The sequence below is a fragment of the Dermacentor albipictus genome, chromosome 9 (genome assembly GCF_038994185.2).
Source record: "Dermacentor albipictus isolate Rhodes 1998 colony chromosome 9, USDA_Dalb.pri_finalv2, whole genome shotgun sequence".
Lineage (NCBI taxonomy): Eukaryota > Metazoa > Arthropoda > Arachnida > Ixodida > Ixodidae > Dermacentor > Dermacentor albipictus.
The window spans coordinates 64,179,136-64,206,746 of NC_091829.1; the positions used below are offsets into that span (position 1 = coordinate 64,179,136).

The 27,611-nt window shown below is 47.4% G+C and overlaps 2 protein-coding genes across 5 annotated transcripts in view; one reads left to right on the top strand and one right to left on the bottom strand.

Moving 5' to 3' along the window:
* LOC135921838 (uncharacterized) overlaps positions 1 to 17,261 on the bottom strand; it is a 32,678-nt gene extending 15,417 nt beyond the window's left edge. The window contains exons 1-6 of one of the 4 annotated variants that reach the window (XM_065456209.1): positions 16,675 to 17,258; positions 5,608 to 5,724; positions 3,749 to 3,852; positions 2,403 to 2,420; positions 2,276 to 2,302; positions 1,401 to 1,421 (exon numbers count right to left, since the gene is read on the bottom strand). In XM_065456209.1, coding sequence (XP_065312281.1) covers positions 1,401 to 1,421; positions 2,276 to 2,302; positions 2,403 to 2,420; positions 3,749 to 3,852; positions 5,608 to 5,678 — 241 coding nt within the window. In that variant the 5' untranslated portion in view covers positions 5,679 to 5,724; positions 16,675 to 17,258. Of the gene's footprint in view, positions 1 to 1,400; positions 1,422 to 2,275; positions 2,303 to 2,402; positions 2,421 to 3,748; positions 3,853 to 5,607; positions 5,725 to 7,101; positions 7,198 to 16,674 lie in introns of those variants that run through there. The other 3 variants (XM_065456210.1, XM_065456212.1, XM_065456211.1) reach the window with 3 other exon arrangements.
* LOC135921839 (gastrula zinc finger protein XlCGF57.1-like) lies at positions 12,255 to 26,518 on the top strand. Its single transcript, XM_065456213.1, has 4 exons — positions 12,255 to 12,382; positions 21,406 to 21,498; positions 22,187 to 22,337; positions 25,236 to 26,518. The coding sequence occupies exons 2-4, from the start codon at positions 21,408 to 21,410 to the stop codon at positions 26,131 to 26,133; spliced, it is 1,140 nt and encodes a 379-aa protein (XP_065312285.1). The 5' UTR covers positions 12,255 to 12,382; positions 21,406 to 21,407; the 3' UTR covers positions 26,134 to 26,518.
* The last annotated feature ends 1,093 nt before the right edge of the window (positions 26,519 to 27,611 follow it).

Genomic DNA, 27,611 nt, shown 5'->3' on the forward strand with positions numbered 1-27,611 from the left:
GTGGTGCAGATAACGGTATAGTGTCGATTAGGGAGAAATCACCGATAGCATAGCACATATTCTAGTAGAGCTAAATAATAAGGACACACACACACACACACACACACACACACACACACACACACACACACACACACACACACACACACACACACATATATATATATATATATATATATATATATATATATATATATATATATATATATATATATATATATATATAGAGAGAGAGAGAGAGAGAGAGAGAGAGAAACACTTAACTGACTGCCAATCTGGAATAATACGACGTGTACCCAAGAAACGGAAGGGCGGTGGTAGGCGGCAGGAAGGCGGAAATAATCGCATGGTTATTAGATTTGTGGGTAGGTTTCGCTGACGTAGGAGAAGTGCATATGAAAATCCGCAGCTGAAGTGGTCGCACAGCTTTAGTCTGAACTACCCCAATGAGGGCGTTGTCCAAGGTGCTGTTTATCAGTGCAGCCTCGGTACCTGCCGCCGTTAAAACGATTCTTGTTGTACAGCCTTCCATTCCCAGAAGCCACGGGCAATACGCCGATTGCTTATCTGGACTGACCTACAACAGTTGCCTGTAAGACCGTCTGCACAGACGAATCACCGAAATGCCATTCGGGGCCCTTATAAAGCCTGCTCTTTCTCTTGGGAATGACAACATTTAGGTTTTTTGTTTATGACGCAAGGGCTAGGTATGGACAAACTATGTCAGGACGATGCAAAAAGCCAAATCCTTGGCTTTTGAGTGCCAGGCATGGAACAGCAACAATGCAACACGACCCTTCGGCAAATCTGTAGACCAGCGAGAAAAGAAGTGTGTTTTGGCCCTTTGGCCCGAAATAGCGAAATAGTGCGACGAAAGTTTCCAAGGTAGCTCCGAAAACATTACACACAACGCAATAAATGCTGGCTGAGAGTAAGGCCCAAAAGCGCTGTCATTGACTCATCAAGCTGCCGGCTGTACTGAGCACCGGTGACAAGCATGATTACGCCTCCTTCAGCGCCCAGTCGGTTTCACTATGCACCCGCATAGCTTGCTTTTAACTAACAGCGACGATCACTTGCTCCTGGTTCAAACAAGGACAGCCTCTATATAGAACCATCCGCTGTGGTACGAAAGCGTCTTTTATACAGAAACCTCCTTATGAAGCTATTCATGTTATACCTGTTAAATTTCCGCCGGAGAGGAGCATGCAGATCTTTGTTCAGTTATTATCGGTGTACAACACAGAAAGTGTTAAGCGAACGAGGAAGGAGCAGTTTTTCTTTGCAGGACTAACAAGCCTTTGTACGCCTTATTCACCAACGACGCATGTTCCGGGGCTGATTTCGGTGTGACTAAAGAACGCCAGACAAACGGCGACGACAGAACCTTTAAGACTTACGCGTGAAATCGATCCTGTTGCCTGTAAACGACAGAACACGCTAGTTCAGCAGCCATCTACGAAAAAAAAAATAGCAATGACGGCTTTCAGTCGCCCATAGGTTGTGCGCGAACCACAAAGAGAGGATGCACCACTCTCTAGAAATCCGTATTTTTGCCAAAGAAGCCTTCGCAGATAATCTTCAAGTGCGTAGTTTCCCAAAGCTGTTATTTTGATTTAGCGATGCATATAAGAAAAGTCACGTTGTATTCATCATATCGAATGTTGGGAAGGCGGTCATCACGTAACAAGTTGTTCACAATAAATGAAATTTGTGATTTAATCTACAGATCAAGGCTGATTAGGTCAATACTCTGAGTCTCTCGGGTCTCTGGCTTCCAATACTCAGGTCTGCGTCAACATTTGAAAGGTGTCAACAAACCAAGTTAGCTTTAAGTTCTCCAGTGTTCCTTTCACGACTGTGAAACTTCTATTGGGAATCAACTAAAAACAAGTGAAAAGTAAACCTGTTCTACTCAATCTTACTGAAAGCCCCTACTTCACTGCCACTAGAGCATTGAGAAGTGAAGTCACGCTTCTACTTTCAGAGGATTGTAAGTTATCTTGACTGAAAATAGTGAAGAGTTCAGGCGTTGTACGGCTACAGGGAGAATCCCTGGGTTGATTCTAGCGTTCACAGGCGAGGAATTAGATGTTATTATATCTCGTATTCGTGAGAGATTCTAGGAACAATGCAAAACTAACAGAAAGGCGGTCTCGCCTCACAAAAAAAAAAATGTGAGCAAGGAAGCAAGGCTGATGTCCATTTCAATGCGACTAGCAGCAGCATGAGCCCGAGAAATTAAAAGCAGAAAAACGATAAGTAGCGGACTTACAACGCTCAGGTGTAATGAAATCTTTCTCTGCGAAGAACCAACAATAGCAAAGTGAGTATACTTCATATTACGAAGAAAACACGCATTTCATGCTGGCTACGTTTCGGAGGAACGTCAGTGCCCTTACCTTCGACCTTCTTCTTTTCTGTAAATACGAGGGGTAGAGCGCGTTCATAAGTGATACTATGTGGTGCATAAAGTACGCGGACATTGATAGCTTCATTAGTATTGCCCCCCGTAAAGAGAGAGTCGAGCTTGCTAAGAAGATGTGGCAGTTTTCGTAGCCGGGGCAAAGCATTGGCGACAGCAAAGCATTAGACAATTATGCATAAAGTAAGCACCGTAATTCTTTAAGGTTGTGCAAATTCGGGTCATTTACTAGCTGAAGAAGTAGGTTGTCACGCGCGTGACATAACGACTGACAAAAACGACTGACATGATGACGAGTGACGACTGAGATAGTGACATAGTGACGACCGACATAAATGAACAAATCTCACTCGATGATCACCAGCACTGGCGGTGTACGACGCCATCGTCATATGGGCGCCGGCAGTAAAAAAGCGCGTGCTTGCTTCACCATTTTAACTGTTCGGCGTCTCTGTAACTCAGAACACGCCAACAACGCTAAACAAGACAGCGCGCTAGAAGCCACCAGAACCCTTTGTCGTGTGAGACGTGCAGTCAGTGCGAAATGTGTTTGCGCAATAACTTTTTCTGACAAGATTACTTTTTTTTATGGACAAGATTACTCTTACGTGTATTGCGTCTACAGTGCGCATTCACATATTGGACAACGTGTATATAGCATCTCATTGTACCATAACATAATCACCCGCTACCTACCTTTCCCTGTATTTCCCACTTCCCCTTTCCCCAGTGAGGAGTAGCAGGCTAGAGAAAGTCTCTGCAGGCCGACCTCTCCTCCTTTCTCTTCATTAAAATCTACTCCTTTATCCTGGCACAAAAGCAACACTTTTCACCCACTCCGACTGTAGCGCGTAGCTTCGTGCTACATGACAACTTGTGCGCCTCATGAACCATGCTTCATCTGGCGAGCTTCCGCAAAACTAATTTGTCACAGTCATTATCCCCAAGGTTTCGGGTTGTCGACTGTTTCGCCCTCGCCCCGAGATGTGCAAGCCTCCTGGTTATCTCACATGGTAGAACAACTGCCACAAAAACAACCACAACCGTCAACTTTCGGTTCATTATTTTTTTTTCGTTGCGTTTCGATTAAAAAGAACAGGTAATTTATTCTATTCTTTCCTAACCTTCATTGTCTCTTGGATTCATACAGACGTAAAGAAAATTCGAACTCTGTTTTTCTTACTGCTTATTCTAAGGGAACAATTTCACCTAAAGCTAAATTTTTTATACCAGGTTTACTAGCGAATTCAATAATATCTAGCGAATTCCAACAGGGTTGAGCGCTGTTTTAGCGAGTTTTAGCGAGTAACACAGCCAACTTACCCTTCTGTAGAAAGGCGAAATAGACTGCAATGCCAATGAGGAACATGCTTATGAGCAGCACAAGGAGCAGAACGCAGTACTTCATGCAGACGGCCCCCTTCGAACTGAAAAACAGAATTTAACGACGACGATGGTGTTCCCTTATACAAAGCAACCTGGATTTCGGGAGAATGTACGCTTGTAGTTGTTCAAAATACAATGGTCTAAAAATATGCACTGAGGTTTTTTAGTATGCCAATATATACAGTTAAAGCTGAATTTATTTCAAAATGAAATACGATTAAGTTATTACAAAAGCACGCACGACCGCTTGCGCTCTCGTGAAGCTCGTTGGCGTGGAGAGAAAGCCTCAACTCGGGGACTCGCGTCTGAAAACGTGGGAACTGAGAAATCCTGTTTGTCGACCATCACAGCGCCGAATTTGATGCGGTTTGTTGATCTTAGAAGAAAATATTAAAGTCTAGCGACAGCTACCAGCAAACGTAAACGTTTGGTGTCGACCGGCAATGCATTTATAAAATTTGTTGCAAATTGAGAATTTTTAATAAAACTAAGCTATGAAGTTTACATGCCAGTACCACGAGAAAGAAAAGAGGTATGACAACTTTGTGAATGGCATATAATTGTTGATCTAACGCGGGCAAATATGGTGTATCCAACATAGTTTTCAAAATACCACCAACATGCAGGTACAGGGCTTTTGCGAAACCTTTGTAAACATTTCAAAACATCCACGTAATGTATAAGTTACTATATTTCATTTGTCCGATTTCGATCACGCTTCGAACACTCACTAGAATTATTTCTTTCTATTCCCAAGGATGGACCACATCGTGTTAAAAAGCAGCCAAAGGTTCGACTTCGCAAGTTCAGGAACCTTTCAGTGCGCCACAAGGGCTGAATAATAAGCAATTCGCAACGTGTGACGTTTCACCGACGTATATCGTCGGTAAGGTATATCGTCGCTGAGGTATCGAAATGTGGGCCACCTGCATAATGTTCTAATAAGACAATAGCTGGACTTTCTGGCTGTTTCCTTGAAGCATATATGTGTTTTATTTTCTCTTCTCATAGGCAAGTTCTGCATGCGAAATTTACCATTATAGGGCTTTCAAAGAACCCTTCACCAGTGTACCATGAACTATTGCTTCTCTTTGGTGCCTCCAGGGGGAGATTACACCCGTCGCGGATCCACAAGCTTTGAGCCCTACTGCCACCGGCTGGGACAACTCGGACTAGAGTCTTGATGTAATAAAGTGTTCTTCCTTCCTTCCATCTCTAATGCTCGGCACAACAGGGCATAAACGGCACGTAATCGTAAGCAGAGGGATGCAGGACCGATGGCTGCATGCGGGACAGAGGAACCAAAGATAATTTGCGCTGCGCAAATTCAGAAAATAATCAAGGGAACTGACTTTCTGATGCGTTAGTTTTTACTCTTTGAATCATGCCTCGCTATGCAAACCGGATGAAGGACACTGTGGAAAACAGAGGACTCAATATGCGTATGGAATGGGGCCAGTTATTCAATCAGTCAATCAAATGAATCAATCGATCAGTTTATTTTTGTCTATCAGATGAATCATACAAACATGCGGTGGATAAAAGATGCCCGTTCGGCAGCTTGACGAGTCCGCAGTCCCAATTACAAGTGTTCACGGCAGCACAAAGGCACGAATACAGAGTACATGAAAACAAAAATAACAACACAGCAAGTAAGGTATCGCAATCAACAAGAAAGTTTCTACGTGTTATTATTATGGCGCCGAGCTTTGCACTAACTGGAAACAAAAATACTTAAGCAAGGATCTGAGATGTCAACCACACTAGATTGCAGAACAAAGCCTGCTGCAACTCACGGCGGCGATTGTATGGCGATCCTGGATATCCCCGACCGCATCATCCCCGAACGCATGACTGACGTATCCATGTTTGTCTCCGAAGGTGCCCGTCTCGAACGAAAATGAAAAACAATCCTGCGCAGAGAAAAAAAGACAGGCAGCGTGAGACAGGCGTCGATGACAGAAACTCTGCATACGAAAGTATAGACAGTGAAGTCAGATAAAGCGCATGAAAAGTTCACTGCTACTTTTGGAATGCCATAAATAATACGAGAGAAAGTGGACAAAAAGATGCAACTCCCCGCAGGTGGGGGACCGAACCCACCTCTCTCTCGATACGCGTCCGCTGCTCTTTACCTACGGTACGTTAACCACACTCCTCTGCTTCCGTTGACGACTTCCTTCACTTCTTGCCTCTCGTTCTGCTTGTCCATTAAAAAAAATTAAATTGTGGGGTTTTACGTGCCAAAACCACTTTCTGATTATGAGGCACGCCGTAGTGGAGGACTCCGGAAATTTCGACCACCTGGGGTTCTTCAACGTGCACCTAAATCTAAGAACACGGGTGTTTTCGCATTTCGCCCCCATCGAAATGCGGTCGCCGTGTCCTGGATTCGATCCCGCGACCTCGTGCTCAGCAGCCTAACACCATAGCCACTGAGCAACCACGGCGGGTTCCTTGTCCATTACGTACCTACTGATTGGCACATCTAAGCTACTACGGCGCTACATTACCAGCCACATATCTTTCGGTGCATGTTTGCGTGTCTACAAAAATGCCCCTGCGGGTGTCAGCCAGCGCCACTTTCGTCCGACGTGGCAAGTGGAACAACCTTGCGACTGCAGGTGTCTCGTCGAACGCAATCACGGGAACCGGCAGCTGGCCCATAAAGCTTGGAATGATGGCTCATGGCGTCCGTGCTAATAAATTCCAAGGTCTTCGCTATTCAACCATTTCCGTGTTTTACGTGTAAAACCACGCTTTCAATGTGAGGCACACCGTAGTGGGGGCACTCCGAAATAATTTTGACCGGTGAGAGTTCAACGCGCAGGCAACGCATGGCACACGATAGTATATGTGTTTCGCCCTCGCCGGAAAGCAACCGCCATGGACGGGACCGAACCCAAAATCCTCGCTATGCAATGAGCGAGAATGCCAGCATCCAACAGGTACGGTCAAACCGTCGTCCGCTACCTCACTTCGCTAGTGCAAGATACCGCGACATCGCTGTCTTTCATGTCTCAGCTAGCCCCGCAACTTTGCTTAATGTTTTGCCAGCTTTCGTGATATATAGCTACATTGTAATCTGCAGTCACTTCTTTTTAAACGAGTGATCTCGTAAATCCGGCGCCGGCGAAGAATCGAAGCTTGCGAAAGCAAAGGCAGATTGCAGCCACTGTACAATATTTGTTACAAGGTACGGTATTGCAGTTGGTGAGAACGTTGACGTAGCGTGGTCACAATAAAAGCGTTCCTTGTCGTACATTTCGTTAATAAGTAAGGAGACTCACGCAGTTCACGGGACAAGTCAATGAAAGCGACAGCAGGCCACGGCAGCAATTCTTCTCTATTTGAGAATGCGTCACGCACGCGCTGATGATGATGACACCCGGCACCGGCACAAACCCACTACTGAGGATTTGGCCGTGAAGAGGGTGGCTGAAAGACAGATTTTTCTCTGCTCGAAAAAAAAAATAACAAAAAACGAAACTAGTGCGCAGTAACTTGCACACCTCTGCGTCATTCTTTTGTTACTCAGTTTTCTCATTAAATAACGGCTAACTATCTGCGCTCAATGGTTTTTGGGAAAGGAAGGAAGTATTTTAATGATTGGAAAATGTAGAGAGGTCGGCCGGATAATGGAGCATCTGGCCTGCTACTCTACGTAAGGGAGGGGGAAGAGGGGAAGAAAAGGGGTCACAATGATGGATGATAATGGGAGGAACGAGGTGAATGACACATTACACAACTGGTATCACAGGCGTGAGTCCAGGCCCGTGTCACCTAGGAAACGTGAAAGTGCACGCATTGTCTCTGTCGTCTGCCAACTCTGTGGCCACGCGCCTAGCAAGAGGTCCTCCGACAGTGGTCCATTGTGGAAATGTCTCAATGTATCTGCCAATGTCAGTCTTTCTCGCGCATACTCAGGGCACACCACGAGCACATGTTCTATAGTCTCTACAGCGCCACACACTGAACAGTCCGGAGAGTCTGTCCGTCCAATAATGTGCAAATATTTGCGCGTGAAGGCGACGCCTAATCGCAGTCTGTGTATCAGGCATGTATGAGGGCGTGGAATTCCACGCAGAATAGGAAATTTCATATCGGGATCCAGGCTTTTAAGGCGGACGTGACGAGCGTCTGGCTGGGCCCAGTATGTTCTCGTCGCACTCCTCATTAATTCCGACAGGAGGCATGTGATGTCCGGTCTGGAGAATGGCACTACAGTTCGCATGCCATTGCTGAGGGCGCGCCTTGCTGCAGCATCGGCCATCTCATTACCGTTGAGCCCACAGTGTCCCGGGATCCATTGGAACACTATGCGGTGGTGTTTTTCTTGAGGTTTTTGGGAAACTGACTGCTGAACCTAATGAAAGCCGTCCCAAAGCCATTTCACCATTCTCTGGTTCCTATAGCACTCTGATTTTATACAGGATATAGCATTTCCGAGCAAAAAGTTCTCAGCCACGACTCCTTTTCACAAAGCTTGCGCTACCTCATACTTTGAGAGATCCAATAACGGTTCCACTCATGTGTTATTGCGAACAGGCGTCTCTATACCGCTTCGCTATTATGTGCTAGTTTTTTTTTTCTTACCTCGATCATTTTCTAAGTATGTTTGCTCACATTTCCTCTGTACATCATAACTTTCACTGTGGCATCCTAATAAGACGCGTCATAAAGCCCGAATTATTACCACTAAAGCTTAAACAGAGTGCATCGCTTTATTAGAGGAGTGAAATGTAGCTTTAACATCCCGTCTGATTGGTTACGCGAAAAAGTGTCACAAGTCTAGCCTCCATACCACTTCCGCCATGCATATCGAAAGCGGGAGTGCCGATAAAGGGGCAACCGGGGGCAAATCTGTCTAAATGAGAGTCATGTCGTTAGATTAAGTGTGCTACTTTCGATACTGATATTATATCGGTATCAATATATCGATATTGATATAGATTACTCTGGTATGTTTTTGCGTCTTCAGCCACCAAACTGACCACGGCTCTGTTACCATGCCACCCACCACGCCATTCACTTTCGTTATTCAGGACACTGGAATAAAAGCCTCTCCGTATTGCACTACACGTTACATTATTATACACGCGCTCTATGTCTACGGATTTGTGGTAGACAAACGCTCCCGTGACAACAGCTCACATATTTTGTGAGTGCCCTCAATATGCAGCAGAGCGAAGGACACTAAAGTCCAGTGTTGACTGCATGGCACTCCCGCCCCTTTTCAGATGATTTTAGGTGCGTGGAGAAGAGTTGACTCCGTCCAATGCACCATAAGATCACTCTTGAACTTTCTATGGGAAACTGCATGCTTAGACGGTCATCTCTAGGACCTGTGAGACCTGTGAGAGCGAAATGTGTTTGAGCGATAACATTTTGTGCAGACACAATTACTCCGGCGTGTAGTGTGTCTAAGGCACGCATTGACGTATTGGACAATAAGTATACAGTAGCTCATTGTGCTATATCACAATCACCTGCCACCTACGTTTGCCTGTGACTCCCACTTCCCCTTACCCCAGTGAGGAGTATCAGGCTAGAGGCGCACTCTCCAGACAGACCTTTCCTCCTTTCACTTAACTGAAATCTCCTCCTCCTCCCGAGACTATGAATAATTGGAATTTGCATCTTATATGGTCGGGTAAAGGAAGTCGAGATTATTATTAATCTAAAGCCAACCTTTCTTTGGGAACCTCCATGCGCCTGTCTTGCTGAACCTAGCTGCTGTCTGCTGCTGCTGCTGCTGTAGCTGGTGCTCGTGAATTCTCGCACTTGGCTGCTTTTTGGCTGCTAAAGCCCCTCAATTTTCCAAAAGTAGCGCCATTCTTAGATCTTTCCGCCACCCCGCTCACCCAGGCGCTTCCTCCTCCACTCCTCCTGTCGCCCCAGCCTCCTCCGCTCCCCCATTGGCCAATCTGTGTCATGTGAAAGCGGGCCCCGCGCTTTTGTATATTTTTTTCTTTCCGGCGCAGAGCAGGCGCCACGCTTTTGTATATCTTTTCTTTCCAGCGCGCAGCGACCCCCAATCTTGGGCCTGCGACCCCCATTCTTCCGCCTGCGCGACGAAGTACGGCAGGCGGTTTGAAGGAGCGCGGTAGTTTTATAGAATGTGTTAGGGCCAAGTGCTTAATTGCGATGCCGTGCTGCTGCGCCTACGGTTGCCACAACAGACCCAGTAACGGCAAAAAGCTTTTTGTTTTACCATCCGCCGGGCGCAACGCAAAACGAAGAAAAGTGTGGATTCACAAGATCGGGCGGGCTGACTTCGAGCAAGTGGCAAAGAACGCGCGGCTTTGTGAAGTGACACGGCTCCTCCAACCTCTTCTTTTGACGCCCGTGTCAAAACGGGCCCGTGTCCAGTGCATTGGGGGTGCGTTAAAGAACCCCAGCTGCAAAAAAAAAAATTAATCCAGAGCCCCCCTTATGGCGTGCCTTATGAGATCGTGGTGTTGGGATGTAAAACCCAAGAATCAACTTTTCTTCTGTCTTGTGTGCCTTGACTGTTCCAGTTAACGCAACACTGCTTCCTTGTGAAAACTTACAACGCAAAAGAATACAGACGCACGTAGTATACAGAGATAAAATTAGCACTTCAACAAAAGTGTTGCTGGTGCCAATGAGGGAGGGGGATAATTATTTTCTGAACCTCTTTCCAGTTGTCCCATCAAGTTCCTTCTTTCTTTTCTATCAAATTCTAACCATTTGCACTGTAATAAATAAATAACGACTTCATATGCTGGTACGTTGTTAAAATTATCTATACCGCCTATGTGTGAAAACGTTGCTCATGGCCACCACAACCTGTGCATGAGCTACGTACATCTGTAAAAGGCGAGGAACAGAAACGGCCCTGCTGCCAGGCATTGCTGATCGCAGACAGTCGGAATCTCTCACGCGCCGGCCGAACAAAAGCATCCTGCAGGTACGTAAATTAACCTACGAAACCACGTGCACATACTTTCGCGCTGTCAAAACCTGAAACTCTGGTAATTACTCGCGTGTCTGAGCACACCGCGTGCTTGTGTCGTGTTTCAGCAACACGAACTTTCAACGTGCGCGCGCTTTACGCCTTAAATACGCCTTGAATAATGGTGCTTTTCTCTATTTCTTCCGCAAATCCGACACGACATTCTTAAGGCCAGTTACCGACTGACAAAGCAAGATCTAGATTGAAAAAACTGCTCCGCAGGACTCGAACGAACGTTTTCGCGGATTTCCTCCCGTAGCGTGTTAGCCGTCGTCTGCTACGGCAGGCCCACCACCAGTGGCGCCACCGTCGAGGCCGCGCCGAGCGGAGGAGGAGGGAAGTGAATGGCACTACTTTGGGAGATTGAGGGGCTTTATTGGCTGCGAGACAACGGCGCCATCTAGGAGCGATGGCTCACACTACTTCGGCTCCAGCAGTGGAGGGTAGAGGGGAGAATCACGGCCTGTCGATGCGGGTCGTTGGCCGCTGATGAAGAGGGTGAGGAGTCCGCGACGCGGAGAGCCGCGATGAGATGGGGGAAAGGGCCCAGGAGCAGATGGCTCACGTTGCGCATGCGTTGCGCAACGTGAGCCACGTGGACGGTCGCATCTGCGCCTCCAAGGGGCGGTCGGGTAACCCATACAAATTTCCATACTAATGGCGTAGAAAAGTGGGCACCGAAACACTGAAGTGACCCCCACAAACACGTATGGTTTGCCGCTATGTTATCCACATGTGCCTTGTCTACAAGACATTGCATTTGTGCAGTAACATACCTAAAGGAAGCTTTCAGTCTCACTTTGCACTCATACTGGATAAACACAAACACTCCTTATGCACTCCTCGTGCATCTAGTCGTGCTTTACACATATTCAAACAGGGCACAATATGTGCAGCGTCATAATAATAATAATAATAATAATAATAATAATAATAATAATAATAATAATAATAATAATAATAATAATAATAATAATAAAGATTATTATTATTATTATTATTATTATTATTATTATTATTATTATTATTATTATTATTATTATTATTATTATTATTATTATTATTATTATTATTATTATTATTATTATTCGATATGAAAAGATATACAGTGGTGAGGAAAACGAGGGAGGCGGCAGGCAGGCAACTGCCACCGAAAGTACGCAACGCTGCCTAAAATTTTATGAAGAGACTAAAAAGAGAACTTTAATATAGTAAGAAGGGAAGTAAAGAAAAAAAAAACAAGAACACAGGTCGCAAAACAAAAGTTAGAGCAAGGACCAAGAACAGACTGCGCCAGCTGGAACGTACCCCAAACAGGATGACCTGCAGGTCGCCCTAACTCCAATAGAATGGCCTAAACTACAATCACGCGTGGCAGTGGCCAGTAACTAAGAGTAATGATGTGCGAATACGTAAGAGCAGTTCCCTGTATTGTTTTTCGCCTCCGAGAGCACCGCTACCCGACGAGAAAGACGAAGGAGAACGAGAAGACGACACCGCCATGCACGCGAGACACGACGACAACGACGAAGAGGACACCGCCGCGGCGTGATCTCCTTTCTGTACTGTGGCCGAGCAGAGGAAACACCTTGGTAAGTGAGGCGTCTCTTGTGTTCATACCGCACGAACAGGCACCCCGTGAAGTGTACTATCGTCTACGTAACGATATTCTCCGTGATAAGAGGGAAAATATCGTTACACTGTAACGCTCGTTTGTAACAGCTGTACCATGCTCTGGGCTTAATGTTCCCTAAGAAAACAGAATATGAAATCACAGCGGATCCCACACACCTTTGGGGATCGGTGTTCAGCGAAAGCTTTCGCAGATGATCACGCACTTGTGAGCGTTGAGTGTGTGTGTGCGGCGCCCGTGTAAACGCGGCACAGACGCACATCACGTTTAGTGCGCACATCGGACGTGTCTGTATAGGTCCCGTGGCTGCCGCACGGCGTCGCGCACGTTGGCTTTTCAGAAGCAGCACACTTTCACGCTCTTCAGCGCCTCTCGCTGCGCGACGAATACGCGCCCGTTCGGCGAGTCGTTTCTCTCGCGCCTAGATCTCCGCGATACTAACCTCCGAAGTCTTTTTTACACGAACTCTGATTGAAAAAAAAATAGACTCCCGATATTTCTCTAGTTTAGTTGCTAAATGTGGCTGTTCAGGTGTGTCAATGTGACTTGGGTCACGATAAAGTTTTGTTTCTGTTACGCAAACGGACCGCCAGTGCTATAGCTTCATGATATTTCCAAACGCGTTTAAAAATATTCAAATATTGAAGTAGTTGGTCCGAAGCTGAAATGATGTTGCGCAGCAAGCTGATATGTGCTAACAACACAGCCCTCCGGCTTGGAGCCACATTTACAGATTGGTGATGACGTGTGGCGTTTATTTGAGGCGAGAGGCCACGTGTGGCGCATTCACACAGTACCACGTCAGCAAGTGTATAATTTGTTGTCGTCCGAAGTTGACTTGCGCCTCGACCAATGTGCCAAGATTACAAAAGAACCTTATCCTAAACGTGAGAAAGACGGGCGCTGCACCGCCCTTACGAAATTTGACAGCGTGAAAGCAGTGGGACATTTCGCGACAACAATGTAAAAAACCTGTACAATTCTATTTTGAATGCCGTGTACTAACACAGTGTACAACCATATGCTTAAGCGGTCACGCATCGCTGGCAGCGAAGCACGGAGGTACGCGGCTTGCTTTAAATTTCCTCCAATGCAAAACCCTCACAAGGACATGACAACTGCGGCTCTGTCCAACGTATTTATACGCATGGGTGTCTCCCGGTAACTTTTGATATATGCGAGCGTAGTCGGCCTTTTAGAGTCGCGACTGCATTGGCGGGCTCGGCATATATGTGTCCGTTTACGTATCAGTAGTTGTAGTAGTCGTAGAGTAGTAGTAGTAGTAGTAGTAGTAGTAGTAGTAGTAGTAGTAGTAGTAGTAGTAGTAGTAGTAGTAGTATGTGACTTTGAAGGAACGAAATTTTATAGAAAAGTGCAGCGCCGTAACTGGCTCCCATTGTAAGGACATCTCAACAGCACTACACAGGGGAGGGGGAGGGGAAAAAAACAAGAGGAAGGACGCCTCCGCAATCGAGCGGCAATGCTGACCGCCCGAAGGAGCTCCCCGTTGACTCCCGATATTTGCCTGCGCTGCTTTATTTGGTGTCTGGGCATGCGCCTGCTTTGCCGGTTACAGATGAATATTTGAGTGGGTGTGCAAAGACGTCCGCAGCCCCACAGTTAGAGGTACGAGCGCTAGCTGGCAGTAGCAGTGCTTCGTTAAGGACCCCGAAGCACCCACACCGGATAATTTGGCTGCCTGTGTTGACGATATGCGTGGTCGACAAAACAAGCTTTCGTTATATTGTATTGTAACGGGGCCCTCTTCCGGCGGGATTAGTTGGTTGCACTGTCTGCATGAGTTTGTGCTCGCTAGTAAAGAAAGCGTTTTTTTGTGGCCGGAAACGGTGCGGTCGTTGCTTGTGAAGCACTGCGTGAGAGCTCTGCAGTCTTCTTGATGATACCTAGTGTTTCTATTATCGTATGCTAATACTACGATAGGTATTTTCGCTTTGAGCATATTGTTACTCGAACATTGTTTCACTTTTCGCCGGTGAACATTCTTCGGTGGAACATCATTAATTTAACGCTTGTTGCAAGACGCTCCTGTTACACCAAACATTTCGGGACCGGCAACACAAGTGGAGGAAGGAAAACGTGGGAGAGGTCTCGGCCAGCACGGCGGTGTTAGATAAAGTGTGGCGGAAGTCACGTGCTATTTTTCTCGCGAAGGAGCACTGGGTCTGCTACCCGAAACGTCAACGTTGCCATAGCAACCGCGCTGTTGAAGCTCTCACTGCTGCTCTCGGCCTCTGAAAAGACAGATAAGATTTTTGGACCCGTGTTTTTCTCGCAGCACATTCTGTTTGCGAGACAAGCTGGTTATAGAGCGTGGTTTTTAAGCTTGAAAGTTGTGTTTAGGGTCTACGAGAGTGAGTTCCAGCCAGTAACAAGAGAAGTAATCGTCTGCTTCAATGTGCCACGGAAAAGCACACAAGCGCGCCTGCTTTGTCAATGCTGTTACAGAAGTTTCACAGGCTTTGTTCTGACGCGCGTCGGCTTGACACAGTTTCGGTCAAACGACAAGCGGAAGACATATGCTCGGCCGGAGCAATATCGAAAAAATGCGCTCTCGTGGACATGTTAGAACACGTGATAACGTGCCTCAAAGGCCGCAGCGGACGCTACGCAGCTTTTTAAAAAGCTGCGGGCGCACGCAAGATACCACGCGTGCGCCTGCTTACCGCGCATGCGCAGTGTCTCTTACGCTGGTTTCCCGCGTACGCATAGCTGTTGCGGACGCCCAACTAAAACTCATATATCGGCACTATCCGCACCTCTAGACCAAGCGCATTTATTCTCGAGCCTTCTCCTGAGCTGTGGGCGCAACAGGCAGATCCGCCAGCTTGCAATCACGTGATTGAATCGATTCAATCACGGGGCAGCCGATGGCAAAACCACGGCAAGTGAATAGTGGCGGCATGCTTGTGATAAGAACTGGTCGAACGCTATTGCGGTGTTTTTTTTCTTTTTCGTGCTCTGCTCCAGTTCCCGTAGTCACCGGCAAGAAATAGCAGCCCGCTGAAGAAGGGCCACAAATTCTAGTCTATGTTGTATTAGACTTGTCTAATCAGATTGCGCGCGCGACGTGAATATCGTTTTGCATTATCTATTCTACGCAAGCAGCAGCAATTACCCTATAGAATGTCTTGCCTTACAATAACTGGTGGTTAGACGTTACCACTGGGTTCAATTTTATGACCGACGACCTTATACTCGCCGTAACCGTTGGGCTTGGTGTTTCTTTTTTTCTATGCGCACAAGTTTGTCCAAAGAAGCGCTAGATGTCTAACGTTTCTTTTGATTTTTCTTCTTGACCATTATTACAGCATGAAAGTATTTGAAAGTACGCTACATATGCAACATTTTGTTGTTGCACGTGAAGTGTTGTCGGTACACTGTCTTGCGATACCTTGAGATAAACGCATGTATGAATACTTCCAATTGTGGGTGTTACAGTTATAACTAGTTGCCATCCTTATACGGGGTAATGCTATTTTCAGAGGGTTTTCAGATCATTTGAGAAAGGCTGCCGAGTACCACTCAATAGGCACATTTAAACGCTATCCAAAACAGTTGAACCTGGACCGATGACCACAGTGAAATTGAGGACGGCGTGATAAAGACGTCGTCCGTACGACAAGACGGCAAATATAGGAGACGTGGCACTGCACATCGTTTGCGGCAGAGAATACCGTTTACTTCTCAATGCAGCACGTCAACAGACAACCATCGTATAAGATTTTCCTTTGCGTTGGTCGGTGCGACACTGGCACAGATCCCGCAGCGCATTACCGACAAAAAAATTCGCTGGCCATTGCGTAGTATTTGCTTTCTGGATTCCTTGATGGTAAGGCAGAGCGTAACTTGTCCTGTAGTCATCCTGCGAGCAATACGCAGTGCAAAACACGTAAAACATGTTTGTTTCAGGGGAAAGTGACTACAACGAAGGGGATTTCAGAATATTTAGGTTATCGGGGAACAACACAAATGCACGGTGTGGTACCACGCAATGAAATATGGCGTGTCAAATCAGTGCAATTGGTCTCTCGCCTCAAACTGATCAGTGCTACTCATGACATGCACGCGGGAATACAACACTCGCGTCCTAAAGTTTAGCAGCAAAAACGTGGCGAGACAAAGGCTCGGGTACGAGGGCGCGATTTCATTTTCCAAAATCCTCGCGAAGAATCTGCCTTAGCAGCTAGGTATAACGGAGTTCCCAACGCGTCGGGGTTGGGTGCCACTTACGAATCACTGTCATCGCGTTGTAGACCCTCCCTCCGCCGAGAAGGCGCTGCGGTGAAGGCAAATGATGACTGTAGGTGTCCCCGTGCACCCACGGGTCCACCGCGAGCAAGATGCCGCCATTGCACAGTCCGCAGGGCGCACGTCACCAACCACACCGAGTCCAGCCGGTATGTCCCGGAGTACGCTCACTCGGCTGGCTCGGCGCGCTTATCAGTCCTGGCATAGCGCTGACTTGCTGGGCCGGGGCGGTTGCCAAGGCGACCGTGCTATAGTCACGGCCGGCCTACAGCGCGCGAGACGGCCAACGTGTTCGGCTGTTGCTAGGGGTGCGCATTTCACCGGTTCGAACAGCCGACAAGGTTTATGAACGATCTATCCAGCAAGATAAACGAAAAAAAATGGCATGCGATCCCCGTTGAGAACGCGGTTGGACAGCGAAGGAGCTGTAAACGACGGCTACAACAGATACCCATTGCGACGTAGGTTGGAATCATTCGCGCGGCGACATTTACGTGCACTTTGCCTAATTATTAGCCTGAGACGTTTTGACGGTCTGCGACTTGGCTTGCGCCGCTGCTTCGTGCGCCTACACAGAGTGGACCATAGGGAAAAGAAATTGTATAGGCAGGTTGCGAACGTAGTTCCCGCGCCTACTAGGGCGCCCCTCGCGGCGGCGAGCGCAGAACCGGCCGGATACGACCGGCGCGCTTGCGTTCGGAAAGCCTGTATGCGCACTGTTTCGCGCGTAGCTGTTGCCTTTTCTGAGCAATGCCAAAGTGCAACCCGAGCTGTTGTGTAGTGGGCTGCAGCAGCACGTACACCAACTCACGAGGAACAAAGTTTTACAGGTTTCCAAGCCGACCGTATGAAGCAGAACGGCGTCAACACTGGATAGCGCTCGTCCGACGGCATAAGCTGTTTTATGTTCCGGCGGTATGCCAAGTGCGTTATAACTCTGAATTCTTTGCTTTTACAGCAATGATGGCAGCAACGGGACACCTACAGTCAGTAGCGTAGCTAGGTCGTCTGGCACCCGGGGCCCATAGGTCTTCTAGCTGTCCCCCCCCCTCCCCCGGGTTTATTGGAGGAAGGCGAGGATATCCACAATTTCTGTGTCTCCAGACGTATATGACCCCCCCCCCCCCACTGGCCCCTTGCACATGGAGCCCCCCCCCCCCCCCCCCCTTGCTACGCCACTGCCTGCAGTGCGTACCAGGATATGCATCAAACAATTAAAAGTAGTTTGTTCCTACACTGTACCGCAGTAAAGCCGTGGAACTCTTTCCCAATCCTCTCCCATTCGAACAGCGCTAGGGCTTGCTGAGAGATTTGAGGAGGGGTTGCAGCCGGCTGAGCTGGCATACACTCTTCTGCGCCCATGGCAGCATATCAACGAAGGTGCAGATGAGATCACCAAATTTTTGACAACGTGGTTTATTGGAACCTCCTTTGCACGCACTGAAAAATCGCAACATAAAAGTATCGCACTTCCAGTAACTTGGGCGAAAATATTTTCCCAGCGTAGTATAACACAGCTGGTAAGTTCATCCCCTTTTTTTTGTGTTTGGGGAGAACAACGTCAGAATACCTCTGGTAGGTCTTACGAGTCGTTCATACGACCCACGTTCTTGGATGAGATGTTTTGGATTCGTATTTGTCGTCATGTATGTACAGGGAAACTACCGCGGCGTCCTTGCACTTCCTTGCGATGCCAGCACGGCAATCGCAGCTCCCCGCTAGGATTTGTCTGCTGTCGCCGATCTTCAAGAATCAATTTCGCCTACAATTTCATGCGTCCACACCGTAGATAACGAAGTAAATTACGCTGAGCTTCACGCATCTCGCTGGTGCATTATTTTTCGTTTGCGGAATAAACCTAGCAGTCACTTCCGATCAGTGCGAGTTCAACACTTCCTTCACGTCGTAGACGTGCCCCACTTCAAATAGACGACTTCCTTTCCCTAAATTCTTTTCACGAAAAAAGCTATGAAGATATTGTAATTCCCAGAAACCGGGTAAAATTAATATCGGCACGCTGTTTCGCGCCATCGCTATCGTTTGACAGGACGCCAAACACGCAGTGCGGGTTGCTGACGCCGTGAGTAATCCTACCACATTCGCGCAACTGTTCGTCAGATGGCGCTAGGGGTCGGAAAGACGGGGCGCCGCCTAGCACTTGCAACCTGCCCATACGCGCTGTTCTTCAGGAGTTCCCACAATACGTGGCCTTCCGGTAGAACTGTCACTACGCATTTCAAGTGCTAGGCCCGTGGGACATTCATATTGTAGTAGTGTGGTGTTATTTTGCTCTTTTTTGTTCCTTTTTTTTTTTAAAGCGTGTGCGAACACCGTACTTCGGGATCTGATGTGGGAACGTTTCTCTTCTGGCTAGAGGGGTGCCCGACTAAAGTGCAGTATAAGCTCTCGGCGTGAGTTGAGACGTGTGAATTGCGTCACACTAAAAGTTACCCATCGTGCGTTTGATAAAACATGCTGCTGCCCTAATTGGTTCTCGATTGAAACTTGAGACTAACGCGAACTAGGTTACAGTGAAGGAGGACAGGACATGTAGTAATAGAAGCTGGTGGCGTTCCTGTCGTCGTGGGTGTTTTATCTTTTGCTATTCGTAAGCTAGGAACACTTAAAGGGACACTAATGGTTACCAGAGAGTCAAGTTAAAGTGATAAAGCAATGCTCTAGAACGCCTAAGGCAACAATATAATCGCGAACAGAGCTTTAGTAAACGAGAAATGGAGGTAAATGCACGACACGATTTGAGACCCCCCAGCGACATTCCGGTAGTAGCCCGATGACGAAAGCACTCATCAAAGTTTATGTCGCTAGTACTCAACTACTCGTATTAAAAAGATCATTTCATTAGATTATAAGACGGAAGTAAATGCTACTTGTCTACTTCTATTCGATTCTAAGAAAAAATAACATTTTGACTTTACCTTCAGTAGTATGGGTGATCGAAAGGCTTCGTTTTCGCTCGACACAGCGCTCGACTTTGCGCCGCACGCACTTTGGAGTTTCAGTTGTTTCTTTATCGCGTCGTGCTGTGGTGGTCTTGCTGGCTCGCGAAACTTGCATTTGGAACAAGCAGCGAGATTGTCACGTTCATGTGATGCCGTGCGATGCGCGAACGGTCCGCGGAACTTGGCCAAGGGCAGATGCAGCGACGAATGCAACGTTAGTTATCACTGTGTGCCACCGAGTGAACCTCTCCGTTCGAAGGGGTTAAGTGCCGTACCTCTGCCACAGCGTGCTGGCAAAGAGCCGAAAAATCACGTAGAGTGCTCGCTGCACTTTCGTCCAGAGGATTACGAGTTCAACGCCGACTTACTGAAGTTGCGTGAAGTGCCTTTCAAAGCAGGCCGCCGTCGTAGTAGTACCCAACGACGCCGGCAGCGCGAGCCCTCAACAGCAGGTCACGTTCATCAGTGCTCAAATCGCTGAACACGAGACCACCATCGCGAGCTAATGTGTCGTTGTCAGGGTCATCCATTGCAAGGAGCGTCGAAGTTGGCGTCATAAAATAAAGAACCAGCTTATCGTCGTGTGCTTTCCCTTCCGCTAGCCACCATAGTTCCGCTTTCGCGCTGCTGTCGGCTCTGTCTTACGTCTGTTTCTGGCCGCGCGTTTGCGTTTTGTGCAAAACAACCGTAGCGCCGTCTACGGGAGCCGTTTTACTCACTGACGGCGCAACGTCACTATGAGACCATGACGTCTATACTCCTCGATTGGAGGGCGGGTGATTTGAACTGCGCTAGAGGTACGCGGACGCTTCAGAACGCATTTTCTCTTAAAATAAGTCTCTTCTTCGCACGAAACAAGCGTTTCGAGGTTTCTGGGATGGTATTTCAACCGTCCACGTTGACTTAATATTAAGCTTTAGTGTCCCTTTAAGAAAGAAAAAAATAATTTTAGCTGTTTTTCCGCAATAGTAAAAAGAAAGTCACTTTTTACCGTGAGAAGAGGTTAGGTAAGCGAACAAAAAAATGGACAAAATCCAGTGACGTTGGCGATGCTGCCATCAAATTCCCGCGTCAGCTCACCGTGACGTCATAGCTTTTGGAGGCCTTGCTCGGTCCTGCTTAATTTTTAAACTGGAAACATGGACTACATTGAATTCTAAAGGAGAAAAAAAGACAATGACATCCACTTGTATAGATTTGCTGTGTGCTAAGGTTCAGCCTTACGTATTTTTTTCCCTGTCTGAAGCCATAATATATTTCGCCTATTCGGGGGGCGTATTAGTGCACTCCGTAGTATAATAATTAGTTGTTCCTCCCCAGATTCCTACAAACACGATGTTTTTTTTGTTTTTTTTTTTCGCAGAAATGCTCCGAAATTTTTTCTCAATTCCTGTAAAACTGACTTCAGGCTCAATTTTATTTCTTACATTTGATACCACATTGGAAGCCACGTTTCTACACTCAAAAAGAACAGGCAACGTACAAGAAAGCTTGACGTCCTAGAAAGACGGCACTAATTAAGTTGTTGCCATCTCCTCGATGATCGCATTGCGTTAGGGAACAACGAAAGGTGAAAACGAGATGCGTTCTATCAGCACTGCTCGTTTCAATGTTACGCTAGCTTCGAATGTGTCATGCTGAATACGGTGCAGCCTGTCTTAAGCGAAAAGCCAGTGCCGCGCGTTTTTGCGATGGTTGCACCGCCAACGAACTGATTCATCACCACCTACATTTGTTGCGGCCACCATTACAGGCATGGAGAGCAAGCCACCTTGCGAACAAGAAGCCGCCGGGTGCAACAGTGGAGGTAACGAGGAGCAGGAAGCCAGGCGCGCTGCATCTCCCGGTAAGCAGGAGTGAAGTTAGGTTAGGTTTACAGTTAAGTATGGCAAGCTCACCCTTTGACTACAGCGAGGTTGTGGGTATCTTTATGAAGGCTTCGACATACAAGATAACATTTTTGGTCGTTAACGACGTGGACAAAGGAGTTCATGAATGTTGCATGCAGGTTGAGGAGGGAGAGAGGGGGGGGGGCACCTTTCCACGTCCAATGCTGCAAGTGGCATTCTTTAAGAATAGGAAGCGGGAGAATATAAGCGGAAATGTGTTGTACTGAGTGATTAGTTAAAGCGACATATAAACATTTAAGCTGAAGTATATCGCATAAAGAGAGAAAAATGACAGCACTGGCACTGTAGGCTCCTCATTTTGATTTCCTTAAACGAATTCGGGAAGTAGTTATTGCCTGTCTGAAGTTCGAACCATTTACTAACCAACCCAACAGTACCCATTAGTAAATAACATCCATTATAGCTGCAGAAGTGTTCGTATTGCACGTCGTAGGCGTGGGGGAAATAGACTGAGTGAACACGATAAAAAAATTTAGCGATGTAATCTGTTGTGTCCACTAATGTCGCAGTAATCCCTCGGGGGAGATTCTTCTCGTGTGCAGAGTCGTTTATCGGGTAAGCGTATTTAGGTTCCTGATGGTGCTTGTTCGCTATTGTAAACAATTGGTCTCGATATTTATTCAGGAAATTCGGAGAAGGAAGGGTCAGCTGTACCACAAGGGTCAGAGAGGTCAGAGGAACCATCACCTGGACCAGCCACCAGCCGGCATGCAGCCGAAGAGCATAGCAGCTCCAGAAATCAAGGAGACCCAATCGACGTCACTGACGATGCTGGGTGAGTTTATTATTTTTTTTATGCATGGTCAGAATTAGTGTCGACGCCTGCCGCTCATGCTATGGGGGGGGGGGGGGGAGGGGCTGCTCAAACTACAGCAACAATTTCTATGCAGTCTTGTGCCAGTGATAACAGAACTAACGAAATGCCTCTATATTTTTACGCAATAGTTCCTTTTTAAGAATATGTGCTGTTCACTTTGTTAGCACGCTCAATTGAACATTACCGTCCTTTATATTAGTACCCTTTATAAAGTACTTTATATTTGGTGCGTTTATCGCACCCTTTGGAGAAGACACCTATTCGCTCCGACTGCTTTCTTTTCTTTTCAGTAGACTTGCTGCGAAAGGCAGTGGTGAGCAATAAAAGAGGCTGAACTCGTCCACCCACTTGTAGGGATGTGAAAAATTCTTGAATAATGAAAAAAGTGCAACACTGTTAGGAAATAAAGCGGCGCTGTAGCGGCTATAAAACAAATGCTCTATGCAATACTGTAAGCCCGTTTTTTTTCTTGTTTTACTCCGAACAATGGCTAGGAGCGAGAAAAAATGGATCAAACTTTTCTGGCTCAGCAGCGGCGATATTTTTCATCAGACGTGTCAGTGTCCCCTGGCGACAACTTTTGTCGAAAATAGCCAAGCGTGCGTTGACAACACTGGAAGAATGCACTCGTCATTGGGCCGGAAGCTAGTACCGGAGCACTAGCAGAAGCTGCTGATCGCAGTGAATTTTTCTTTTACTTCTAATTGGAAACCGCTTGATACATCTCATCTAGTGTTACTCGTCTTCCGACTGTCCGAAGCTTAAATTTCTTCAGATTCTATGCACTCGTCTAAGAGCCGCACTTTTTTCCGCAATCTAGACGAGGTGCGGCCCTTACACGGGGATGAGCCAGCGGGGTCTTTTTTTTTTCCTGGCCTTGCGTAAAAGTTTTGATTTCTTTGTGAAAAGTGCGAACGCTGTTGTTTTTTTATTAGCGTCTGCATTTGTCCACGGAAGCACCTCGCGTGGCGAGTTCCCGTCTATAGCTCTCGCTAATGTCGTTGTGACTGGAGCTCCGATTCACGTAGGTAGCACACTCAAAGATAACAGTGATGCTCTGTGCCCTCCATGGCGCTAGAGATGACGGTGGCGTCAAAACTTCTAAGAACGACGTCCGCAAACCGCGAACGCCGCGTGTTTAGAATTCAAGAGCAAGCACACAAGCTGCGACGGTCTGTTAAATTATTGGGTTTAACGTGCCAAAACCACTTTCTGATTATGAAGCACGCCGTAATGAAGGACGGGATTCGATCCCGCGACCTCGTGCTCAGCAGCCCAACGCCATAGCCACTGAGCAACCACGGCGGGTCGCGAGGGTCTGTTCAGTGTTCGAAATAATTGCCATAATTTTTTTAAATTTTGTGCTACCAACTTGTTGAGTGCGGCTCTTGCAGCGGTGGGCCCTTAGTGGACTAGCTAGGATACTTAATTTTTTTTTAATGAGCCAATTGGAATTATCTGTACTGACGTAATTGTTCCTCATGATATGAAGATGCAACTTCTTTTCCACTGTCACTTCCCCTTGGCTTACCCAGCCCTCATATTTCTTTCCTAATCTCTTCTCCACTTTCTCGTTGGTCATATAAGCGCTGTCAAGGAACCTCGCTGTTGCCATGACGCGCAGATGCGTCTTCTCCGCGAAAAGTCAGCTGCACTATATCGCTTGTTATTTAGCCAATATAGAACACTTCGTTATCATTCTCCACTGTCTCATGTCTATCGTTTGAATTATATTTGTCATACGGTACAATAGCAAACAACGATTTCGTGAGGTTTGTCCAACCACCAATTTGCTACAGATGTTTTTAACGACGTACCAGTAACGTTCATTTTTGAAGGCTTTTCAAAGCTATGAACCAACTACCCCACAACATGTTCTACTGCGTGATGTAAGCCATTTGATAAAATTACACAACAAATTACGCAGAGTGCTTAGTGCCAATGAATTATTTAGACGCCATAGGTAGCTGGGACTACTAGAAACACAACTTGACAAAAGGGTACACGATTGCTCCACTCGCTGTGGTTGCTTAGTGGCTATGGTGTTGGGCTGCTAAGAACAAGGTCATGCGATCGAATCCCGCCCACGGCAATCGTATTTCGATGGACGTAAAATGCGAAAACACCCGTGGCGCTTAGATCTATGTGCACGTTAAAGAACCCCAGATTGTCGGAAGTAGTTCACTACGTTTTGACGTAATAGTTTTACGGAAACCAGCAAGATGGAGAGAATAATTAATAAAGGGAAAATCGGACATCCACCCAATCGTAGCGATTGCTACAAAGGAAACCCATACGTGTTCCCCGAACGAAAAGCCTCGCATTTGAAGAAATCGCCCTGGTCCGGGACCAGGACAACTTTTTCTTCAACTGCGAGGCTTTTCTTTTGAGAAACCTGTATGGGTAACCTTTGTAACAATTGCTAAGATTAGGTGGATGTCTGATTTTCGTTTTATTATTCTCCCACTACGGCGTGCCTATATATGGCGTCGTGGTTTTGCGCGTCAAATCCTATAATTTAATCTTTTTATTTTTTTCCTGCGCTGGTTCGTTTGTGATAATTTACTTCCAACGTACCAAAAATCACCACCTTAATAGCAATCAGATTTTCACGAACAAGTTCGGGATCAATGCGCATGCGTTTCGTTCTAATCTGCAAAAATGTTTAAATATTTTTTTTCTCTGCTGTACCATGGATACACCCGGAGAATACTGTAGAAAGTACTTTATTAAACCTTCAGTATTTATAGTGGGGTATGAACAAGCGCAATATATATATTACATACCCCTGGGCCCTCCTACAAGCCACACTGTCCTATATTACTACAATCTTGACATTGTCATGTCTTTTTACAGTACCTCCGAAGAGAGCAGAACGGATCGGTCAGAACCGGACGGCGGCAGCCGCGCGGCGAAGCGGGCCTACCGGTGCGACTACTGCCCGAAGCGCTTCGTCTCGCACTACGCCCTGCGCAAGCACATGGTGGTGCACTCGTGCGTCAAGGCGTACGGCTGCAGGCTGTGCGGCCGCGAGTTCGCCGAGAAGGGGAACCTCGTGCGCCACCTGCGCTCGCACACGGGCGAGAAGGCGCACGAGTGCGGCGTGTGCGGCCGCCGGTTCGCCGCCAGGGGGAACCTGCTCATCCACGGCCGCACGCACACGGGCGAGAAGCCGTACGCCTGCCACCTGTGTCCGTCCGCGTTCACCCGCAAGCGCACGCTGGACGTGCACGTCTCAGCCCACAAGGGTTGCCGGCCGTTCGCCTGCGACCGGTGCGGCAGCGACTTCTCGTGCAAGTCGTCCTACGTGCGCCACATGCGGTCGCACACGGGCGAGCGGCCGCACGCGTGCGGCGAGTGCGGCGCCCGCTTCTGCGAGAAGACGACGCTCAACAACCACCGGCTCACGCACGCGGCCGAGAAGGCGCACGAGTGCCCGCGGTGCGGCAAGAGGTTCACCCGGAAGTGCAGCCTGGCGGACCACCTGCGCCGCCACGCGTGCGACGGGCGCCGCCACGCGTGCTACCTGTGCCAGGCGGCGTTCCCGAAGAAGGCCGCCCTGGACGAGCACATGGCGACGGCGCACGAGGGCGTCAGGCCGCACGAGTGCGGCGAGTGCGGGAGGCGGTACGCGCGGCGGTCGGGCCTCTTCAGGCACGTCACGACGGCGCATGCGCGGGAGAAGCCCCGCGACGAGGACCCGCCCCGAAAGGCGGGAGAAGAAGCAGCTCCTCCTCAAACAGAAAACCCCTAAGCATATTCGAACTCCTTTTGAAAAAGAAAATTTACATAGGCCTCGTTGCCGTGATTGGGCACAACGTGGGAAAGAACCGAGCGTGCTACCACGGGTTGTTTTCCCGTATAAGCGTGCAGTGCTCTTCTGTGACCTTTTCTTTCAATGAGTTTGAATTACGCACTTGGTCTTATTTCTGCGCATGGTTTGCGCTAAGGTTGGCAAGTCTTCGGAGTGATATGTGGTGACGATTGCATCTCGGAGCAGTGACGTGGCCACGAAGTAAGCGACCCCAGACGACGACAATTGGGCCTTGAATACACGTTGACTAGGATATAATTTGCTATATTGAAACCGATTTGATCAGGACTCTTTCTCTTGGGCATCACGATGGGGAAATACCGTGCGAATGTGGGAAGCCGTTTCTTTGTACCTATATGGTACTACAAGATGAGGAGGTGGCGAAGCGTGCGAGTTTTGCATCTGGTGAAGTAGGAGCGGGTGGTATTCGCCCAAGATGCCATTTCCAGTCTCTCTTACGTTCACGTTCTGAAAAGTAAGGTGGCTATTGCTCCGGCGTTATGGACGCGCATTGGCACTTTCGAAGTATAGGCCATTTATGCAAGGTTCCCCCCCCCAAATTATTTCTTAGTTAAGTCTGGTACTTCTTCGTGGCAATAGTGGTTTATAAAATGGCATCTGGTTGTATTTAGCAATTTCACTTTTCATTTGAGCTTCAATCATCTGATAAACATAAGGGAAAGTTGGCGATAGGGTAGCGAACATTGAAACGAAATTACAGGCGTAAACTCGGCTTTTATTGTTTAGACCGCAAACAAGGGTAAGTTATTATCGCAACCCATAATTATAAGAACAATCAGGGCTTTAACACGCTAATAAATTTCAGTGGCTAGAGAAATAGCATAGGTACGATAAGCGAATTGGTTGGTAGACTTGTATCAGGGCGTTCCATTTTTGCAATGTTGGGTGGTCCGTTACGGTAACTACGTAAGCGTAAGCAAATGTGGTTGAAGGTAGCTAAGGGTACAGTCGGGTGACGAGATCGCGAAACGTGCATCCAGACGGGCGACCCAAGAAAGTGCAGGCGCTGGCAAAGATACCCATCCTGCAAGGAATAATTACCTCACAAAAAAACGTACGTCTGTCATTGCAGAATATGTAAGGCTTTTGCGAAATGGCTTCAGATGTCTGTGTCATGTTTGAGTGTTTGTCCACTTGAGAGGATTCGGCCACTGCGCTCTAGCAGATGAGGCAATATTCGTGAGTAATTGGGGGTGGGGGGAGGGGTGTGGGCGCAGTGGATGTAGGGGTCGCGTATAAATGTCGCCTTGCACAATGGTCTCGGAAGCAATGACGCATCTTTTCTTTGTATTCACCTTCACTTCCTATTTTTGATTAAATGTTCTTAGTAAGTCCCAAGAATTTTACGTTTACTTTTTAATGGAAGGAATTGCTCTAAACTGACTTATGTGTTGTCC

Coding starts and splice junctions, on each gene's coding strand:
- LOC135921839 (XM_065456213.1), top strand. CDS start 21,408: ATGGAGAGCAAGCCACCTTGCGAACAAGAAGCCGCCGGGTGCAACAGT. Junction 21,499..22,186: donor CAGGCGCGCTGCATCTCCCG/GTAAGCAGGAGT, acceptor ATATTTATTCAG/GAAATTCGGAGAAGGAAGGG. Junction 22,338..25,235: donor GACGTCACTGACGATGCTGG/GTGAGTTTATTA, acceptor GTCTTTTTACAG/TACCTCCGAAGAGAGCAGAA.